General features: G+C 45.6%; 1 protein-coding gene across 4 annotated transcripts in view; it reads left to right on the forward strand.

Annotated features, from left to right (window-relative positions):
- Window positions 1–20,993, forward strand: part of FRMD4A (FERM domain containing 4A) — a 461,647-nt gene that overhangs the window by 305,506 nt on the left and 135,148 nt on the right. For all 4 annotated transcript variants that reach the window (XM_038740915.1, XM_038740917.1, XM_038740916.1 and 1 more), the window contains one exon: window positions 14,556–14,650. In XM_038740915.1, coding sequence (XP_038596843.1) covers window positions 14,556–14,650 — 95 coding nt within the window. The remainder of the gene's footprint in view (window positions 1–14,555; window positions 14,651–20,993) is intronic.

Here is a 20,993-nt window from a genome sequence, read left to right on the forward strand (position 1 = left end):
TTGACTGAAGTCAATAACGTCTGCTTATAAGTTTATACATAGCAGCAATATAATTGAGAGAGCATCTAAACATTTCAGTCAGGCTGGCTCCCAGAGTTACCTAAGGAAAATATAGTGGCATTACTCCAACTTAGAGACTGATAAGCATTGGCATCAAACCTAAATCAAACAGTCAATCATATTTATTGAGTGCTTATTTAAATCCCAGGGGTTAGGACTAATATATTTTTAAAAATACATAATGGCTGTGAGGGCATTAATGGAGAAAAGAACAACTGAGATTAACAGGAATTGCCTTCTGTCTTTCCTGGGTTGTAGACTGATATTATTTGGGCTCTTTCATGGGCCCCTTCCCTGGTCCAGTCTGAGTCTCATCAGTTTCTCGGAAGTCCAAGGCTAAGCCAGTTTGCTAATGTGAATGGCCTCAGCCCTCCCCAGTGTCCTGAAGTGCTGTCTCCTTTCCAAGCATCTTTCATCCTGCCCAATCCCCATACACAACTTCCTGTAATTGCTCCCCTATGAACCATTTAAATACTGCCTCTCTGAGCTGATTTGTTTTTAGGGTGCAGTTTGATCTGGAGGGAAGGGATGGCATAGATTGACTTCTGGGAAACAGTAGGATCAGAGAGGACATCATTGTCCCTTCATCAGGTGGCACAGACTCATCCAGCTGAAGTGTGTGCCACATTCAAGAGCAGAGCTAGAGACATAGTAAGAGCCCAGCAGAATCTGTTCCTGCAAAAGGCACCAAGAGCGAATGTGTTCCTCTCTGTTACTAGCATCTTTCTGTATGTTTTGCTGTTTTTTTGTTTTTCTGGGTTAGGTACAAGTTAATTAGGTTGGACTCAGTCCCTGTCCCGCCTGGGGCTCACAGGCTAAGTAGGAAGGAGAACAGATATTGAGCCCACATTTTACAGTTGAGGAAGCAGAGCAGTTAAGTGACTTGCCCAAGGTCACACAACAAGCAATCAGCAGAACCGGAATTAGAACCCTGGTCCTTGCTCTTTCCACTAGGCTACATTGGTTTATAGGGTTATCATATAAGATAACCATATCAGACACAGTTCCTGCCCCACAGGAAGCTCGCAGTCTAATGGGAAGGGAGATAAGATATTTCAACCTTATTTTACAGTAGAGAAATGGAAAAATTCAGTGACTTACCCAGGATCACACGGTAGGCAAGTGGCAGAGCTAGGATTAGATCTCCGATATCCTGTCTCTCTGTCCTGTCCTCTTTCCACTGGGCCAGACCATTTCTTGTGTTAAACAAAGACAATAAAAAGCTGTGGGTTTTTGTTCAAAACACAGAAATGCTTGCAAACTCATTGAACAGAAATTAGGTGATTTTTTTTCCTTACTGTACCTTTGGTGGGTATCCCTGTAATCTGTTCTCCAATATACTGCAAAATGGCAGTTTTGACTGTATCTGCCACAGACTCTCAAATGTCATGATTGTGATTTATTCGAGAAGAGTCAGGAAAAGGTAAAGGTAAAGGGGCTGCACCACTGTCATTGTCACTTAAAACTACCTGAAAAGACATGGCTGTTTGGGGTGCATGAAGAAACACTGTATGTTGCTACTAGTATCACATATATGACACATCTCCAGATTCATGCCAAGAGGAAATGAGCCGTATTTCAAATCATTGGAGATTTAAAAGCTGTCTAATATTTTTTTAATCACCTGCTTTTCAAGTTCAGCTTTAGTAGCATAAAATCATATGAATCTCCCCCACCTGCAGAAGTGATTTTACTACAGATGAAAAGTCACTCCTTTCCTGTAAGCATAGATTCCTGGTTTTGCCATTTGCCTTTTTCTATGGCTTGTTCTTTGTTTAAGGAATATTTTCACTGCTAATTTGTATTTTAGATCTTGCAGGAGAATTTAAGGAGCTAGCACATTAAGTGGCCATGTGTTATAAATGGTTTTAATTATAGAATTATAGATTTTTATATTTTTTGGCCATACGATCTCCATGGCAACCTGCTCTGGTATCTCTCAGCTCTTCTAATCAGGAAATTCTTCCTCAAATCTAATCTAAGCGTCTCCTGCCGCAGTTCTGGACCCAAAATTTTCTCACCGCCAGAGACCTGAGGGTCGATTCTTGAGAATCAGCTTTCATCAGCAATCCAAGCAAGCCATCTGTAGGCTGCTTGGATCAGAACAGGGAGGTGAATTGGTCGAGGAAAGATGTGGGGAACCAGAGTTTGTTGAAAGGCAGTGCCCTGGGCCATCCCAGCATCCCGGGTGAGTCGTTGGCATGGGACACAGACACTCTGTGAAGTTTGGAGTGATTCACTTGGAACAGCAGCTGTGGCAGTGAACCACAGAATAGCTTTCTATGTGCACAGTGTGGTCTAACACTGACCCCTCCAACCACAGGGCACACTCAGAAAATGACTCATATTTCTGGGGTGCTCTTCAAATGCATAGGACAGGTATATTGATTGAATCAATGTGCCAGTCCTGAAAAAGTGACATTGATTTTTGAGATGGAAAGACTATCCATAATTGAATTTTTAAATTGCAAAAAATAAAGATCCACTTACAATCAGCTCTCTGATGGAGAAATCAAGCAATCAATGGTATTTATTGAGCACTTACCATATGCAGAGCACTGTACTAAGTGTTTGGGAAAGTTAAATACAATTGAGTTGGGAGACAGGTTCCCTGCCCACAAGGAGCTTAGAATCTAGATGGGGAGGCAGAAATTAAAATACATTACAGATAACAGAAATGGCTAAGTGCAAGGAAAGGGACATAAGTGCTGTGGGGCTAAGGGTGGGGTGGCTATCAAGTGCTTTCCCATTAGCTTGTAACCTTGAGAACAAAGATTGCATCTTTTGCCTTTTCTATATCTTTGCATTTGTTGAGTAGTTAGTGGTAGTGGTAACAGTGATCTAGCAGTAGTGATCAAGCACTTACAGTTGTGATGTGCTGTATTAAGTTACAGACAAAAGTCTGATCTTTAAGTCTATTTTGGTCCCTGCCTACTAAAGGCTCCAAATATGTCAACCAGTAATATTTATTTCTATATGCAGAGCACTGAATTAAGCATTTTTTATGGTATTTGTTAAGTGCTTACTATGTGTCAAACTCTGTTATAAGCACTGGGCTTCAGGTTAATTAGACTGGCACAGTCCTGTCCCACATGGGGCTCACAGTCTAAGTAGGAGGGAGAATAGATATTTGATCCCCATTTTACAGTTGAGGAAACTGGGGCACAGAGAAGTTAAGCGACTTGCCCAAGGTTACACAGAAGACAAGTGGCAGAGCTGATGAGAACCTAAGTCCTCTTACTCCCAGATCTGTGCTCTTTCTACTATTCCAGGCTGCTTCTCTGGGAAGCTTTGGAAGAGTACAGTAGAATAGGTAGTCCGGTACAAACCTTCGAGGAGCTGATGGTCTTAAAAGTGAGGAAGACAGGTACACAGGGCAGAGTAGCAGGCTAAAGTCAACCAAAACTTTGACGGTAAAAATAGCAGTTCTTTGCAGCAGGGAGGGAGTGGTCCTCGGAACCCTCCGTGCTCCAGCGGAGTTCACCGTGATCCCTGGCCACAACAGCATCCTCTGTTCTTGCTGAGGGTGGAGTTTCTCCTAGGCTAGCCATTTTAGCCATTCGACTGGGTAGTCTGGCTTCCAATTGGTCTGTCCCTTGTCTGGTAGTGAGTAGCGGAAGGAGAGTTGGCAGAAAGGTGTCTGATGTTCTTCAGAGGCTGCTCTAGTTGCCCCAGCAATGGTGGGTGAGGAGAGAGGGGACCATTCTAGTCCACCAGTGGCTCCTTGGGTGCTCCAGAACCACGCTTCCTGGATTCCCACCTGCCCAGCCCTCATGTAGGGTGCAGGGTATCTACCTGGTGAGGGAGGAGAGACCCCTGGACATTGTCCCCCCGACCTGAGGCAGCAGGCACAGATTCCAGAGCCAAGTGATTCTAATGGTTAGTTTGTGCTTTGTTCTGAATGCATAGTAGGTGCTGGCTACACATGGTTAGGGCTAATTCTGATAGGGATCTCCCCCTCTATCCTGCTGTTTCCAGTTTCTTGATCAGATTAGACCATCCAGCATGGAGAGACCCCCAGCCCACCGCCAACGCTGGATCAGCCGTGGGCAGCAGGCCCGTCCCACCTCCCCTTCTCCCCAGCCCCCCTTCCCTTCCCCCCATCCCCCTCCCCCACTATCCCCTCCCAGTAAAACTTTCAAATGGAGCAGCCAGATTTGGGTAGGGATTGTCTCTATCTGTTGCCAAATTGTACTTTCTAAGCACTTAGTACAGTGCTGTACATACAGTAAGTGCTCAATAAATACGATTAAATGAATGACTGACTGCCAAGCGAGTTTTCCAGAGAAGGGATTTCTGGGAAGATAAAAATTTAAAAAGGCAGCATTTATTCAGCTCTTGCTAGGTGCTAAGCATGGAGATAGATACAAGACAATCAAATCAGACACCACCCCTGTCCCACATGGGGCTCACAGTCTTAGGGAGGGGGAAAACAAGGTATTTATCCCGTTTTTACAAATAAGAAAACTGAGGTCCAGGGAAGTTAGATGGAGAGTGTTTTTTAATCATTTCTTCCCTTTCTCCAATGTAGTCTAAATGACCATCTTCATCACCATCTGCTCAGTGCAAAGTGAAACAGGCGTTAGACTCTTCCCAGAATAGAATCCAGTCCTTTCTTTCTTCTCTCCCCCTCACTTCTTTTTATGGTATCTGGGAAGTGCATCCCGTGTGTCAAGCCCTGTTCTAAGCACTGGGGTAGATACAAGTTAATCAGGTTGGGCTCCAGGATGGACTTGGGAGTTTGGAGCCTGCTGAGGCTGCAGCAGTCTTGCACTGCTCCCTTTTTCCCCAAGCTGAAACCTTCTCATTGAATGAGAATGAGGAAGGGGCTGGAGTTTTAACCCTTTGCTTAGAGACCCTGCCCAGTCCCGTCCCCCCCCCCCCCCCCCCCCCCCGCCCCGCCCCCCCACCAGCAACCGCTAATCTTTCCCATCAGTGGAATGAAACTTGTTCAGTTCTGGTGCTCTCTGTAGATTGGCCAGTTCCTGTGAAATTAAAGAATGTTAAATCAATCCCACACGGGGCATTTCGAAGCTTTGAGAGAAGGAGAGAAGAGGTCACGGAGGCGCAAATCCTCAGCTGCAAAGCATTTAGGCAGGGTTATTGCTTCAATAAAAACACCAGATGTAGGGGTATCTGCAAAAGTCCTTGGCTTGAGACTTGTATTGCCTTCTAGCCATTGGCTTCTTGGTAAGCAGATCAGTTGGCTAAGCTTTCAAGGTCCCACTCCTTTGATGAGAATGGAGTAGTAGGTGTCAGGGCCCTCTCTGGAATGCTTCCCTGGGCTTTGCTAGTAATGGTGGTATCTGTTCAGCCCTTGCTATGTACCAAGCACTGTGCTGTGTCGGGGTAGGTACCTGGAGTGAACAGCATGGCCTAGTGGATAGGGCATGAGCCTGGGGGTCACAAGGACCTGGGTTCTAATCCTACCTCTGCCACTTGTCTGCTGTGTAACAGTGGGCAAGTCACTTAATTTCCCTGGGCCTCAGTTTCCTCATCTGTAAAATGGGGATAAAATACTTGCTTATCCTCCCTACCTTAGATGGGGAGTATCTGGAGGACAAGGGAATGTCTCTACCCCAGACAGGGATTGTCTCCACCCCAGAGTTTAATAGAGTGCTTTGTAATTCGTAATCACTTAGCAAATACCAGGATTATCATTCCTATTGCATATTGTGGCCTACTGGAAAGACCACAGGCCTGGGAGTCAGAGGACGTGGGTTCCAATCCCGGCTCCACCACACGTCTGTTGTGTGATCTTGGGCAAATCACTTAACTTCTCTGTGTCTCAGTTACATCATCTGTAAAAGGGAGATTCAGACTGTGAGCCCCCTGTGGGACAGGGAATGTGTCTGACCTGACTATCTTGTGTCTACCCCAGCTTTTAGAACTTTGCTTGATACATGGTAAGTGCTTAACAAATGCCACAATTATCATCATTATTATTATTTACATCTTTCCCCAGCCTGTTTTCCATAGTGAGCACTTGCGCTTGTGCACACTAAGAGTTCTGCATTCAGAAATCCCAGCAACCCCTGGAGCTATAAACAACCAACAGGCTACTTTCCCCACTCCCTACCAAGCGTTCTATCAGCAGGCGGGTGAACAATCTTTTTAAATGTGCCCCAGAGCAGCACGATTGCAGCCTCCAGTGCATGTGGCTGCCGGCAAATGCAGTTCTGTTCTTGAGACTAGTTGACTTTACTGTGGTGCCATCTGCTTTCATTCATTTCATTAGCACAGTCCAGGGAAGGTGGTTTTCCTTAAAAACAAACTGCTTTGTCTCAGCCCTGAATGAAAATGACCATTCACAAATAAGTCTTCTCAGCCAAAAGTTTAGGTTTCTCCCCCAGCTATTTACAGGGAGAGCCAGGATCTGGGCTGTTTCTGATTGCACTTTTACCCCAGTGAATTGCTTTTTGCATTATATGGACGATGACTGTAGCACCATAAATTTTCTTCTCTTTCACCTCACTGCCAGCACTTCATCTCAGCTTTGCGGAGGAGACTCTTCAAGAAGGGGATCCAGCAGTAGGGGATCTTTACTTTTACACAGAGAACCAATAGGAAATGAAATGGGGGCAGGGAGGTTCCAGTGGACAACCAGAACTCACCCTCCAGATGTTTTTTCCTTCTTGGCCTGTCTTTTAAGGGAGATTTCAAAGTCTACTGAGGGAGTGTCTGTGTGGGGCGGCAGGGGACGTTTGGGGGAGAAGAAAATTATCATCTGTGAGAAAAGGATAGAGGTATCTCTTGGAGCAGAGCTATAACTCGAAGAAAGAACTTGGGGTAGGCAGATCTAAATACCTGTCAGGTATCCTCTGTGGAAATTTGCTACATTCCTTCATTCAATCGTATTTATTGAGCACTTACTGTGTGCAGAGCACTGTACAAAGCACTTGGGAAGTACAAGTTGGCAACATGTACTGGAAAGGTAGTAAGAAGAAACCCTAAAGGAAACAAATGAATCAGAAGCTTGGAAAGCAGTGTGGCTTGCTGGATAGAGCAAGGGCCCGGGAGTCAGAAGGGCCTAGGTTCTAATCCCAACCCCACCACTCATCTGCTGTGTGATCCTGGGCAAATCACTTAACTTCTCTATGTCTTAGTTACCTCAACTGTAAAATGAGGATTAAGGCCGTGAGCCACATGTGAGACATGGACTGTGCAACCTGATTAGCTTATATCTACCCCAGCACTAAGTGCCTGGCACATAGTAAATGCTTAACATTTACATTTAATTTTAAGATTTTAAAAAATGATTTATTGAGCACTTTCTGTGTGTACAGTTAGTCTATCCCCACCCTTAAGGAGTTTACAATCTAGCAGGGGAGACAGACACTAAAATCAATTGCAGGTCAGGAGAAGCAAAGGAGTATAAAGATCTGTATATAAGTGCAACTGGTGGGGAGGGCGGGGGGTGATTACCTAAGTACCAATGTGCTGCTTAGGTGTTTCCCCCCTTGGTAGAGGGGAAGTAAAATGGGCGGGGTGGAGAAATTAACTGGGAAGACCTTTGTCATGAAGAGGAGAGAAGGCTCATGACTGGATTCAGTTGAGGGGTTGCCGGGTGGGTTTAGTCTGAGGAAGAGATAGTGAGGAATGAATTGGTAACTGTCATCAAGCCTTTGAAGGACTGTTGTTCTCCATATCCACTGACAGTTGAAAAAGTGGAAATGAGCTTGGGTTTATTTGTGATATTAAGCACTCGCTCAGCACATAATAGCATCAACATGATCTGGTCAGGCAGGCCCTGTCCCACAAGGGGTTGACGTAGGAGAGTGGATAGCTTATCCCCATTTTCCAGATGAAGAAACCAAGTCTGAGAGGTTAGGTGATTTGGCTAAGGTCACACAGCAGATCAGTGGCAGAGCTGGGATTAGAACAAAGATCTTCAGATTCCTGGTCCCGTACTCTTTCAACTCTAGGCCCTGCTAGCTCTCCAATTTCAACAAGGGGAATTTAGTGAAACTCTAAGGGCGTTTAAACTCTGCAGCAAGCTATGTAGTGGGCCCCATCCCTGAGACCTTTCAAAATAGAACAGATAACTACTGGTCTTGGCTGGTTTAAACTTTCACCTGCTTGGAGAAAAGGGGACTGGACCAGACGATGTGTTAAGGATCCCTATTCTTTGTTCAGTAAATGTGGGTCCACTCTATTAAGGGCCCCTTTTTAAGCTAGACCCACACGCACTGAGCAGGTGACTTGCAGATTGGCCAATCCTTGCTGGCCCTAGCAAAACCAGGCCACATTTTCCTCTTCTCCCCATCTTGTCTCAACCTTCCTCCCTCATCTTAACAGCAACAGTGTTTGCTCTGGAGCCAGATCTGCATTTCCGATCAGGTCCTCTGACATGGCCTCCGGTGCACTGAGGGAAATGTTTGTGGGGGGGATAGGGGGGACAAGGGGAGGGAGCGTGGTTTTAATCAGGAACCCATCCCTGACGAACACCTGCCTGCCCAGCTCGCCTCTACAGGGGCCCAGGGGGAGGGACAGGAGAAAAGCCAGCCTTCTACCAGCTTGACAAAAGGAGTTGGCGTTTCCAGGGGAGAGATCATTATATCTGCCTGTCACAGCTGCCCCACTGGGCGTTATTCAAATGCCAAACGCAGACTCAGCCCTCCCTGGTGGATACCGCCCACTGCGTTCCCTCGAAAGCCAAGCCCAAGTTTGCATCCCAGAGAAAGGAAGGGAGGGAGAGAATGAGCTTAGAAGCCATTTATTCCAAATTCATACTTGGGGTTTAGCCTGTGCCACATGACTAGAAGGACTGAATGGGGTCCCCAAAATTATGCCGCCCGACTCCCACAGTCTCCACGTTTGAGTCGCAACCCACCACTGGCACTGAGTGGATCTCCCAGATGACCCAGTCCTCCTGCAAGGGTCTGGCCACTGCATTTCCTCCCCAGCAGCTAAACTGGGGCTAGAGGAACAATGACTCGCCGAGTGGCCCCTCCTCCACCTCGCTCAAAGGATCTCTCTGCTCCTTTAGCTTTTAGCTGGCTGCTTCAGCTGCTCCAGACAAGAGTCCTCCCAACAATAGAAACAACCATGCCAAACAGGCTTCGAAGCCCACCGTCAACACTGAAATCTTCCTCCGTCCTGCCCGCCTTCCCATCCAACCCCTCCCTTCCCCATCCAGAGTGCTGGTGGTCAGCTCCTAGACTGTACCCACCTCTGCCTACCCCTCCGGTGCTGGGGAAAGAGGCAGAGAGAGCAGACTCTGGCGGGTCACATGCCCTGGGGATGCAGGCACTGCTCAGATGGGACAGGCTTGACTCAAAGGTGGCTCTTGTGGCTGATATGATCCCTTCTGACTCCTTTCTCTCAGTCCAGGAATAGGGCCCAGAGTTTTGGGTGGCTGGGACAGGCTGAGTCGTGAGGGAGAAGACGCCTAACAGGGGACACTAGCTGGGTCACACACTAGACCCAAGGCTTAGGAAGGCTCTACTTCTAGTGTTCTTTAATTGAGTATCCAGAAAGGAAGTTATCATTTCTATGGGAAGCACTGTAGCCTAGTGGAAAGAGGACCGGTCTGGAAGTCAGAGGACCTGGGTTCTAATCCCGGCTCTGCCACTCACCTGCAGTGTGGCCTCGGACAAATCATTTAACGACTCTATTTCAGTTTCCTCATCTGTAAAGTGGGGATTCAATACATGTTCTCCCTCCCACTTACGATTGTGAGCCCCATGTGGGACAGGAATTGCGACCAACCTGATTATCTTGTATCTACCTCAAGACTTAGCACAATGCTTGTTTGGCACATAGTAAGCTCTTAAGAAATGCCACCACTGCTACTCCATGGACATTCAAGAGCCCTAGGAATGCCAGGATCAGCTCTCCCCAACCATAGCACAAGGAACCAGGAAGAAATGTGGTTTCAGCCAATCTGCAGGAGAGCAGGGGGCTGCAAAGGCAGGGAGGAAGAGGGGAGAAGAGCTGTAAAGGCTGGTGTCTCCCTTATCCGATGACCTCATAGCTCTCTCCCTTCCAGATGCTCCCCCCCCCCACCCGCCCCCGCACTCCCTGCCCCTGAGAATGAGCCACCGATGAGTAGTGACTCTGCTTATTACAGAATCCTCCCCTCCCCCTGCCCCAGTCAGGGCCAGGGGAGACTCCCAGCTGCTGCTCTGGAGGCACAATAGCATCTCCGGCTTCCAAGGATGCGGTGAGCTCAGGCATAATTGATTCAGAGCTACTCGTTCCCCAGGAGATTTCAAGGAAAGAAAAGCCCAACCCTTCCGTCTGGAGCCAGGGGCGGCCCTGCCACGCTTCCTGCCTCCTCCTTTCCCCATCCCTACTGTTCCCCTCAGCCAGGGCCTGGCACCCACCCTGGGGACTACCGCCGACCCTAGACGGGAATTGTCCATTCATCCACTCTGGGGTTGCCGGGCTGCGCCAGGCACGGAGCACAGTGCCCACGAACTGGGCCCATTGTGAGGCCCCGAGCCAGGCCATCCCAGGCGACGTCAGCATTGTGTGTGCACAACTATCTGTCTGTGAGGCTCAAGTGTGAAATATCATGATTCTTTTGGGTTTTTTTTTTATCTTGGTGCCGGGGTCCCTGCATTGGGCTTTGGGCCCAGCTGGGATGCATCCCAAGCACCAGATGGGAGCTGTTTTGGTCTTTATAAAATGAACTCAAGAGCTGGAAAGCTCTGGGGTCAGAAACAGAATGCACAGGAGACAGCCGGGACAAGGAAATGGTGGAAACTCTGAATTAATAATAATAACAGTTGTGGTATTTGTTTAGCATTTACTATTTGCTAAACCCTGTAGTAAACACAACATAATCCAGTCAGACACAATCCTAGCCCTCATGGGGTTTACAGTCTAGGTGGCAGAGAGAACAGGTATTTTACAGATTTTACAGATGAGGAAACTGAAACTCAGAGAAGTTAAGCAATTTGCCAAAGGTCATACAGTAAGTGGGTAGCAGAATGAGATTAGAACCCAGGTCCTCTAAACCTGGGTTAGAGGACCTTTCAGGCCTGTGCTTTTTCCAGTAAACCAGACTACTTCTCAGATCTAATCACCTGCCTCTCACTTGCTCATTCTGGCTGGGACCTGGCCCAAGCCTTCTGTACTTTGCTTTCCTCATCTGTGAAACACAGCGAATAGTCCCTTTACCCCACCACCACTTCAGGGAAGGGGTGGAGAGGAGCAACATGGCCTAGTGGCAAGAGCACAGGCTTGGGAATCAGAGGTCGTGGGTTCTAATCCCGGCTCTGCCACTTATCAGCTGTGTGACTTTTGGCAAGTCACTTGACTACTCTGTGCCCCAGTGACCTCATCTGTAAAATGGGGATTAAGACTGTGAGCCCCACGTGGGACAAGCTGATTACCTTATATCTTTCCCAGTGGGCTGGGCACCTAGTAAATGCTTAAAAAAATACTATTATTATTATTATTATTGAGAAAAAGCAAAAGCTTGTTTAAATGCTATTGTCCCCTCATGCTTCTCAGGGCACTCATCACCAGTGCCGAGGCCCCAGGTGCGTGTCAGGGGGCCCAGATGGATGAATGGACACAGGACCTCCTTCAGACCCTAGGGAGCCATCCAGCTGTCATCCTCCTGTTCAGTTTGGCTCATCGAGGCCAAAGCTGAGCTGGACAAAGAGGACTAGCTCTAGCAGGAATGGAGAGCTGGATTGGGAGGGAGTCCACTCAGGGTCTGTGCAGGGGATTTTGGGGTGTTTTTTAAATGTCATTTGTTAAGCATTTACTATGTTCCAGACACTGTTCTAAGTGTTGGGGAAATACCAGAGATTCAGATTGGACACAGTCAGCGTACCACATAGGACTCACAGTCTTAATCCCCACTTTATGGATGAGTTAACTGAGGCACAGAGAAGTGAAGTGATTTGCCCAAGATCACATAGCAGACAAGTGGCAGAGCTGGGATTAGAACCTAGCTCCTCTGATTCCCAGGCCCATGCTCTTTCCACTAGGCTTTCTGTGCTCCATCTGAGCGCTAGTGAGTTGGACTTCCTTCATTATGAGATTTTCTGCCATGTTTTTTGGTAACTACATAGTGTTCTTCATAGGTGAAACTCAATTACGGTTGAACCTGTGGTTGAAAAGCTAATATGGGACCCTCAGTCTCAGCCACACTGTTTGCACAAACACAGTCCCTGCCTCCCCTCCCCCTCCCCCCCCCCCACACACACACACTTATCTGACTCAGTAGGTTGTCAAGAGCCCCAGAAATGTTTGTGCTACACTGTCTCATAGAAGTGAGCTTTGAGAGGATTTGTAGGAGAAGAGAATATTTTCTTGGCAGCCAAATAAAGTGAAGATTATAGAGGGTGTGACAAGAAAAAATTACCTGGGGAAAGAGAGGCTCCAGTGGAGAGGGAAGATGGGAGAAATCCCACCGGAGCAGAAGGAGAGTCCGGCCAGCCCAAGTGGCATTGTCGCCTGGGTGCATCTCCGGTTTAAGACTTTCACCCTCCTTGGTATCCAAGGGACTTGATTAGACCGGGATGTTGTTAGCCCTAAGGGCAACACTTCATTTCTGGTCTGGCTCCCAGTCTAATCATGGCTAAGCACTGTGCATGTTTAGGGCCCAGGGTAATTGGCAAATTAGAATCATCAGGATTCTGTAAACATCCCCTGGAAGTCTATAATAGCATAATGTTTTCTGCCTACACTGCAACTTTCTATGAAAGAGTTTAAAAGTGCTTTAGGAACAATGGGGTTCACTAATCAGAACCACATTCTGGGCAGGTGGTTGATATGGTTTATTTTCTAGCTTTGTACATGGGGAAATTGAGGGGCTGAAAAGTGGCTAGGGACAGAAATGTGACTAGCCCACTCGACTCTTCCTCTTGCTCCCCTTCCTCCTTCTCATCAGGCTACTGAGTGTTTACTGTGTGCAGAGCATTGTATTAGGTTTTCACAAACACACAATAGAAGGAAAAAACAGGATCCTTGCCCTTGAGGAGCTTAAAATCTGATGGAGGAGGCAAGCAGACACAAGAAGTCGAATATACAATAGGTAAAAGAATTAGAAAATAAATACAAGTGATAAAAGGTAAGTCATTTGAATAATTAGGTAACCCATGCGTAAACCAATGGTGAACTCCTCATGGGCAGGGATCATGTCTACATGTCTCTATATGTTGCCAACTTGTACTTCCCAAGCGCTTAGTACAGTGCTCTGTACACAGTAAGCGCTCAATAAATACGATTGAATGAATGAGTGAATACAAACTCTGTTGTGCTCTCCCAAGTTCCTAGTGCAGTGTCCAATCAATGCTGTCAACTAATTATTAAACAAGTGCCTGCTAAAGTGACTGATGAGCTGACATGACCAGGAAGGCGAAGAAGAATGCTTCCTGAGGAATGCTTCCTTTAAAATCTGGGCTGCTGGGATGTGATTCAGTGAATTTGAGAGGGAGAGTTATTTTCAGTCAGAATTTGTTGTCAGATAAAGAGAAGCGGTGTACCTTAGGGGACAGAGCACAGGCCTGGGAATCAGAGGCTTGTGAGCCCCATATGGGGCAGGGTCTGTCTAATCTGATTATCTTGTATCTACCCCAGGACTTAGTTTAGGGCTTGGCACGTAGTAAGCACTTAACAAAAACCACAATTATTAATATTACTAGAATATTGTCTGGAGCCTGGAATCCAAGTCCTGGATTTCACTTCATTTTCCCATCTGTAATCTGGAGGTAATAAAACCAGCTCTCCACCCTCCTTCTCCCCATCAAAGATGCCTGGAGGGTCTGATGCATGTTAAATGCTTTACAAACCCTGGAAAATTGTTTTCTCTTGTTCAAGAATGGGCTGCCCTGCCTGTTTCTACCAGAAATGACTTTATTGCCTTTAAATGCAGTGTCAGAGGGAGAATCAGATTCCCAGGACCTATGGTGATTTGTCAGGATTGATTTTTCTACTGACCATATTCCTTAGAAATGCGAACAGCCAGCAAGGATGGGGCAAAATTCACCATAGCCTCAAGACATTTCCATCAACTAATTGAGTGAGCTATTTCCATCTGGAGAAACGCAATAATTGGGGCTCAACCGCCTCCACCTTCTCACCCTACAGCAAGAACATGAGCCCTTTTTTATTTTTTTATTTTATTTTTAATTTTTTTAATGGTACTTGTCAAGTGCTCACTGTGTGTTAAACATGGTTCTAAGCCCTGGGGTAGGTGCAAGTTAATTAGGTTGGACACAGTTCCTGTCCCACATGGGGCTCAAAGTCTAAGTAGGACGGAGAACAGGTAATGAGTCTACATTTTACATTTGAGGAAACAGAGGAGTTGAGTTGTCCAAGGTCACACAGCAAGCAATTGGCAGAGCTAGGATTAGAACCCAAGTCCTTCTGACTCATCTACATATATTGTATCTACCCCAGGGTTTAGTACACTTAATAGATGCTACATCATTATCACTGGAAGTTCAGAGAGGTATTTTGGATTAATGAAGTGCTCTTGCTGTTGAGGAAGAGAGGGTGGAATCACTCACCTTCTTCCTTTCCATCCTCAGCCCAAGCTTTTGGCCAAGGAGCTTCTCGACCTGGTGGCGTCTCACTTCAACCTGAAGGAAAAGGAGTACTTTGGAATAGCATTCACAGATGAGACGTGAGTATCGGGGAACAAGTCCTACAGCCATAAAACCCATGTAGACTGTAAGCTCGTTGTGGGTAGGAAGCATGTCTACCCATTCTGTTGCACTCTGTCAAGCACTTAGTACAGTGCTTCACACACAGTAAGTGCTCATTTGATGATTGATAACGATGATGATAAATGAGACAGGGTCACCAAAGCAAAGACACCTTGTCATTCCCCACCAGACACTGAAACAAACTCGTGTGGCTTATGATCAGGATCAATGCAAGCAGTCTTGGTCTTTCATCTGAATTCCAAAGGTCTTTTGTTCATAATTGGAGGACCCGTGGATCAAATTAGGATGATAATGGCATTTTGAAATTGGTGGCTAAAGTATACATATTTAAAAGGAGATCATCAAGCAGCCTTCAACTCACAATTGAAGGTTTGGGGAAAATGAAGTCTTTAGCAAAATGCGTGTTGGGTTATTTTTGTTTAGTTTAAAATTAAGTGGAAATCAGTTTTCTGGGTATTCAACATTTCCCCACCAGCTTGGAGAACCAGTCCTGTGGAAGTAAAGGAGACCAAGAGGCAACCTTGCTGGTAAATGGAAAGTGAAACAGATTGAATTCCATTTTCCAAGTTGTAAAACAAAGAGTCTAAAAAATATAAATGGGAGGGAAATCATAAGGGATGAAAGCTGGTTTGGTTTTAAAGTTCTTGGCACTATGATATAATGATATAATATAATAACAACACTGGGTTATTGTCTAAATATAATGGATCAAGGAAAATAGTCTGAGTGATTTTGAAAATGCCAGCATGGTCCCTCCTGGAGAACAGACTTCTAAATCAAAAACTACTCCAGTCATTGTGTTACCTCAGAATAGTAGCAGTAATGATATTTACTGAGAACCTATTGATTGCAATACACTATACTAAGCACGTGGAAAGTACAACAAAAGCACCAGACAAGTTCCTTCCCCACAAGGAGCTTACCCTCTGCCCACCAAAAAGTAAGTGCAGGAATGTATTTTTTCCAAAGTCCTTTATCTTCCTTACATTCATCCAAAATAGTCTCCTGCATTTCCTCCTCCCTGTGAAACAAACACTTGGCCTGCACAAGTCTTACATTGTGTAGTAATTTTTAAATCAAAAGAACATGAATATCAATTAATTATGTTCTTGTTCATTTTTCTCCAGTGAATTTATTCTAGAAAAAAATATCAAAGGGAAATTGAATTCCAATTAGAGCATGCTTCCAAAACAAAATGAGGAATGGCTGTCTGGGGCCAAACCAAAAGAAATAATTACCCGTGAAAGCCCAATATCACCATCCCAATGATGGTGGCCAAAAAAGAGAAAGAATGAACAAAACAATCCGATGACCTTAAGATATGGGCAGGTGTCAGCTTCTCTGGCCAACAATTAGCTCCCTTTGCTCTCCTGGTCATAATAGGGTTCTTGGTGAAGCACTAGTTGTCAGAATAGTAGTAATGGTAATTTATTAAGCACTTACTGCATGCAGAGCACTGCATTAAATGCTTGGGGGAGTACAATACAATAGAGTTGGTTGACACACTCCCTGCCCGCAAGAGCTTAAACTTCAGTCTCGAAGGGGAAACAGACATTAAAGTCAATTATAGATAATTACTTAACTGCTGTAGGGTTTAGGGTGGTGTGAATATCAATTATATAGGTGAAAGAGCAGGAGAGGGTGTAAGGGAAATGAAACTAATCGGGGAAGGCTTCTTGGAAGAGAGGTGATTTTAGAAAGTGGGGAGAGTGGTGGCCTGTTGCAAATAAAGCATGAGCGAGTTCCGGGCCAGAATAAGGACATGGGGAAAGGGTATTTACTTGTACATCCTCCCGATATGTTTAGAGCTTTACACTCTTTTGGTTTCTTCCTTGTTACTTCATTTTTATGTCTGTCTTCCCCACTGGATTATAAGATCCTTAAGGATAAGGATCACTTTTTACTAATTCTGTTGTACTTTCCCAAGTGCTTAGTACTACAGGTGCTCTGCACATGGTAGGGGCTCAGTAAGTACTACTGATTGATTGTGTGGACTGGTTGAAATGTTTTGAGGGCCTAGTAATCTTTCAAAGATAATTTGTAAGGAAGGAACCCAAGTCTCTAAGACCCAGCGGGGAGCCCTGTTGAAAGGGTGCTTGAAGTCAAAGCCCTTCGGTGTTAGGTGAATTCTGAGTGAAGTAAGATGGTTTATATAGTTTATAGGAGGGGAGAAGGATATGACTTCAGTAACAGAAGCTGGAAGGTTATTTATACTGGAATTAAGGGACAGGATCAGGGGGCGGGGGGTGGCTTGAGAGTGAGATGGGTCGAGGCACATCGGAAAGTGAGAGGATTACGCTTTGAAGATCCCACTCAGAAGCTTGTGTTTGATCTGGAGTCTGATTTAAGTGGCAGAGGCAAAGCAGAGACCCATTGGAGGTGGAAGTAGCTGCCCCCTGCCATCATATACAAGTGTCTAGCTGTTGTGTTTTCAGGGGGGCAGGGTGTATGTATGTTTGTGTGTGTCTGGCTGGGGCTCCCCAGTGAGGGCAGGAGAAGGCACATGATAAAGAGGAGAAGGCAACAATCCATACCAGAATAAGAATCAGTTGTGCCAGACTCATTGGTGTGGAAACAAAGTTTCAAGAGTCCACTGGGAATAAATAATTGAATTCCTAAGGAAAGGAGGCAGAGTGGCCTAGTGGAACCACTAGACAACCCAGGCTCTCATCCTGGCTCTGCCACCTGTATGAGCTTGGGCAAGTCACTTCCTTCTCTGTGCCTTAGTGCCTTCATCTGTAAAATGGGGGTTAAGACTGTGAACCCCACGTGAAACAACTTGATTACCTTGTATCAACCCCAGCGCTTAGAACAGTGCTTGGCACACAGTAAGCGTTTAAGAAATACCATCATCATCATTATTATTATTATCTGGTAAGTGGAAATTAAACCTGTTCTCCCTCCGACTTAGACTGTGAGCCCTTCATTCTGGCACAGGGATTGTGATGGCCTGATTATCTTGTATCTGCCTCAGGTCTCATTACAGGGTAATACCAAAATTATTATTATCATTATTACTGATTATTATTGAGGAAGGAAAAGACATAGCTTGCTGAGGGATCTGGTTGAGGCTGGGAGGAATTGGCATTGAGAAAACCTTGTCAAGATCCGAGATGAAGCAGCCTTTTCTAACCTCCTTCCTGAGTCTCTGGCTGTGTCTTTCAGCCCATTGGAACCAGGCTTAATGCCCACCCGGGGTTGTCTCTGGATGAAGTTATTCATTCATTCAGTCAGTCAGTCGTATTTATTGAGCGCTTACTGTTGCAGAGCTCTGTACTAAGGCTTGGGAGAGTACATTATAGCAATGAATAAACAAGCACATCCCTTGCCCACAAGAAGCTTACAGTCTTGAGGAGAAGACAGACATTAATATAAATAAATAAATGACAGATCTGCAAATAAGTGCTATGGGCTGGAAGGGGGGTTGAATATTGGGTATGTCTAAATATGCCAATTATTCAAGTACTCAAGCCTGCAAAATACATATTGATCTGATTTATCTGGAGAGTTTAGGCTGATGGATTTATTTTTGCTTAAAGGAGTCAGTGCATTCAGGCAAAGGTGTATTTTGGGCCTCACTCATCCAGATGCTATGGCTGTGTAGACCCCACTCGTCATGTGGTGTTTGCTGTGTGGGACAAGCTGAAAAACTGGTTTATAATGACCATAATCTGAAAATACGGCCTAAACTCTGTCCTTTGTCACCTACTTCTTTGTCCCATCTCAGATCTCTGTCTCCCAGAATGAATTGCTTCAAGTCAGTGGGGAGGGAGAACAGAGGCTTTCCTAGCAATCGATGGTAGAAACTTTTGGGGCGCTGGAGGGCCGATGGGGTTAGGAAGCAGATGTGAATGGAGGGAGGCAGGAAGATGTAGGGAGAAAAATCCCAGAGCTGTTTTTTATTTTGATGGCATTTGTTAAGTGCTTACTATGTGCAGAGCACTGTTCTAAGCACTCCCTTTGACCAGCTAATGAGCTCCCCTTTATCTGGGTCACTTCCAGAGCTAAATGTTCCATCCACCTGACCACTGGCATGGGATCAAGGGAGAATTTCACAGCATTGACGTTACCCTCCCCTTACTGAGTTGGCTGTTTCTGACCTAAAAATCTTTGATCCCTAGGTGGCCCAATAATTTACATACTCACTGTTGAGTGCACACATGTACACACCAATACACACCCGTACATAGGGTGCATCTGAAAATCTATATTGGAAACTACTATTAGTGTTTGTTTTTCATTGTAGTTGTTCCCAGTGAATTTCTCAAATGAGCTTTCTTGCAAACAAGATACAAAAAAAGCTCAAGGATAGTTGGGGAGGGAGGAAGGGGTGTAGTGGGAAGGTAAGCATGGCACATCAGGAGTGCATTTGTGACCAAGAGGGCAAAGGTCATAGCCAGTTTTTCCTGCAGCCTGAAATTTCCCTTTCTCCTGGGGCTGGCTTGATTGGACCCATAATTTGAGCAGCATGGGTTGGAGGAGAATACTTTCTTTAGTGGTATTTGTTAAGCACATACTGTATTAAGCACTGTGCTTTGCACACAGTAAGCATTCAATAAATATGATTGAATGAAAAAGTGCTGTATTAGATACGAGATAATCAGGTTGGACACAATCCTTGTCCCACATGGGGCTCACAGTCTTAATCCCCATTTTACAGAGGCACAGAAAAGTTAAATGACCTACCCAAGATCACACGACAGACTAGTGATGGAGCTGGGACTAGAACCCAGGTCCTTCTGACTCTCAGACCATGTTGTATCCACTAGGCCATGCTACTTCTCTAATATTTGGTAGCGATGCAACCCACCATTACTAGGACCATTAGATGGTTCTGACATCAACCAGTCAATCAGTGGTATTTGTTGAGCGCTTATTGTGTTCAGAGTACTGTATTAAGTACTTGGGAGAGTGCAATGCAATGGAGTTGATAGACATGTTTCCTGCCCATAGGGGGTTTACAATCTAGAGGTCAGGAACATCCAGATGGTATTTAAGATGGAATTTTTTCACCCAAATAGGGCAATTCTGGTGACTGTCACTTTCCCTTGGGCCTTCTATGCTTTTTGGTGTTAAAATGTTTCAGTATTCTAGATTCCCTGCCTGAATTCCACCTGCTTCCCCCTTCTGGTCATCCAATGAGATAATGCCAGATTGCCAGTCTTCTGTACGGGAGAGTTTCCAGACATGAGTGTGTATGGAACTGGAAAAGAACCAAAGTACAAAAGCAATTTTCTTTTTGAGGAAGAAGGGAAAAAAACCCACCAACCCAACCTCTGGGAGAGTCATTTATCTAGAAATAGGTTTGGGATTTCCATTCATTAGAAATGCGGTGTCATGAGACTTGGAGGAGAAAATCAATAGGAACAACCTCAGCAGCAGTGTCTTAATAGTTTCTTCTGGTAATGTGGCATTCAGCATTCATTACTGCCTCTGAGACAACTTGCATTAGTGTGTCACACACTAGGTAAAATAGCAGGACCTCATATTTAATGATCAAAGAACCGCTTCTCCATCTTAACTCTTCCATTGCCCCACTGAGGCTAATCAGAAGCAGCAGCTGGTTCCCACACCCTCCCAACCCCATTGGCCACATAAGAAATACAGTAATGGAATCGAGTAGCAATGACTATCTGGAATTGGGGATGGGGGAGAGGAGAGAGAGGAGAGGCAGGTTTAGAGAGAGAGAAGTGCTTTAGGTATCTTGAGCTTGTGCCTTATGTCGTGCAGGACTCTGGTTCTGGATTCTGTACATATGTGTGAAGATTTAGTAGTCAGGTTATTTTGAATCTTTGGTTATTGGAGCAGGTGTTGTGGGGGAATGGCATGAGAGGGGAGAGCAGGGCTAGGGACTTCCCAGACTTCCCTAGAGATTTCACATTTCTATGTAGACTGTCATCCCGAGATCTGTAATATACATTCCCCTAGCCTGGCAGCACTCATCTGTTAACCCGATTTTAACAGCTTTGGGAACTGTTTCCCCCATGCGACCGTCACCTCACTGGCCTTCTTTCCCTTCTGCCTCTGCTACCCTGTCAGCAGTAGCCCTTACTGTCTCCAGTTCTTCCCATCAAAGCTAGATAGATCCATTTAAGGTCAAGGGGTGGATCGTGCTTCAGAGAGATTGGAAGAATAGGAAAGGGAGCTGGGAGAGGGGAAGCTTCTGAGGTGGGACTGTGAACTGGCCTCATGGGGGAATCTGCACAAAAAATCCCCACAGAATGGGAAACCACAGCCTTCCCTCAATGCTCTCCCCTCTCAATCCTCTAATAAGTAGTATTTATTAAGGACTTACTATGT

The sequence above is a fragment of the Tachyglossus aculeatus genome (genome assembly GCF_015852505.1).
Source record: "Tachyglossus aculeatus isolate mTacAcu1 chromosome 12 unlocalized genomic scaffold, mTacAcu1.pri SUPER_6_unloc_1, whole genome shotgun sequence".
In the NCBI taxonomy this organism is placed as follows: Eukaryota; Metazoa; Chordata; class Mammalia; order Monotremata; family Tachyglossidae; genus Tachyglossus; species Tachyglossus aculeatus.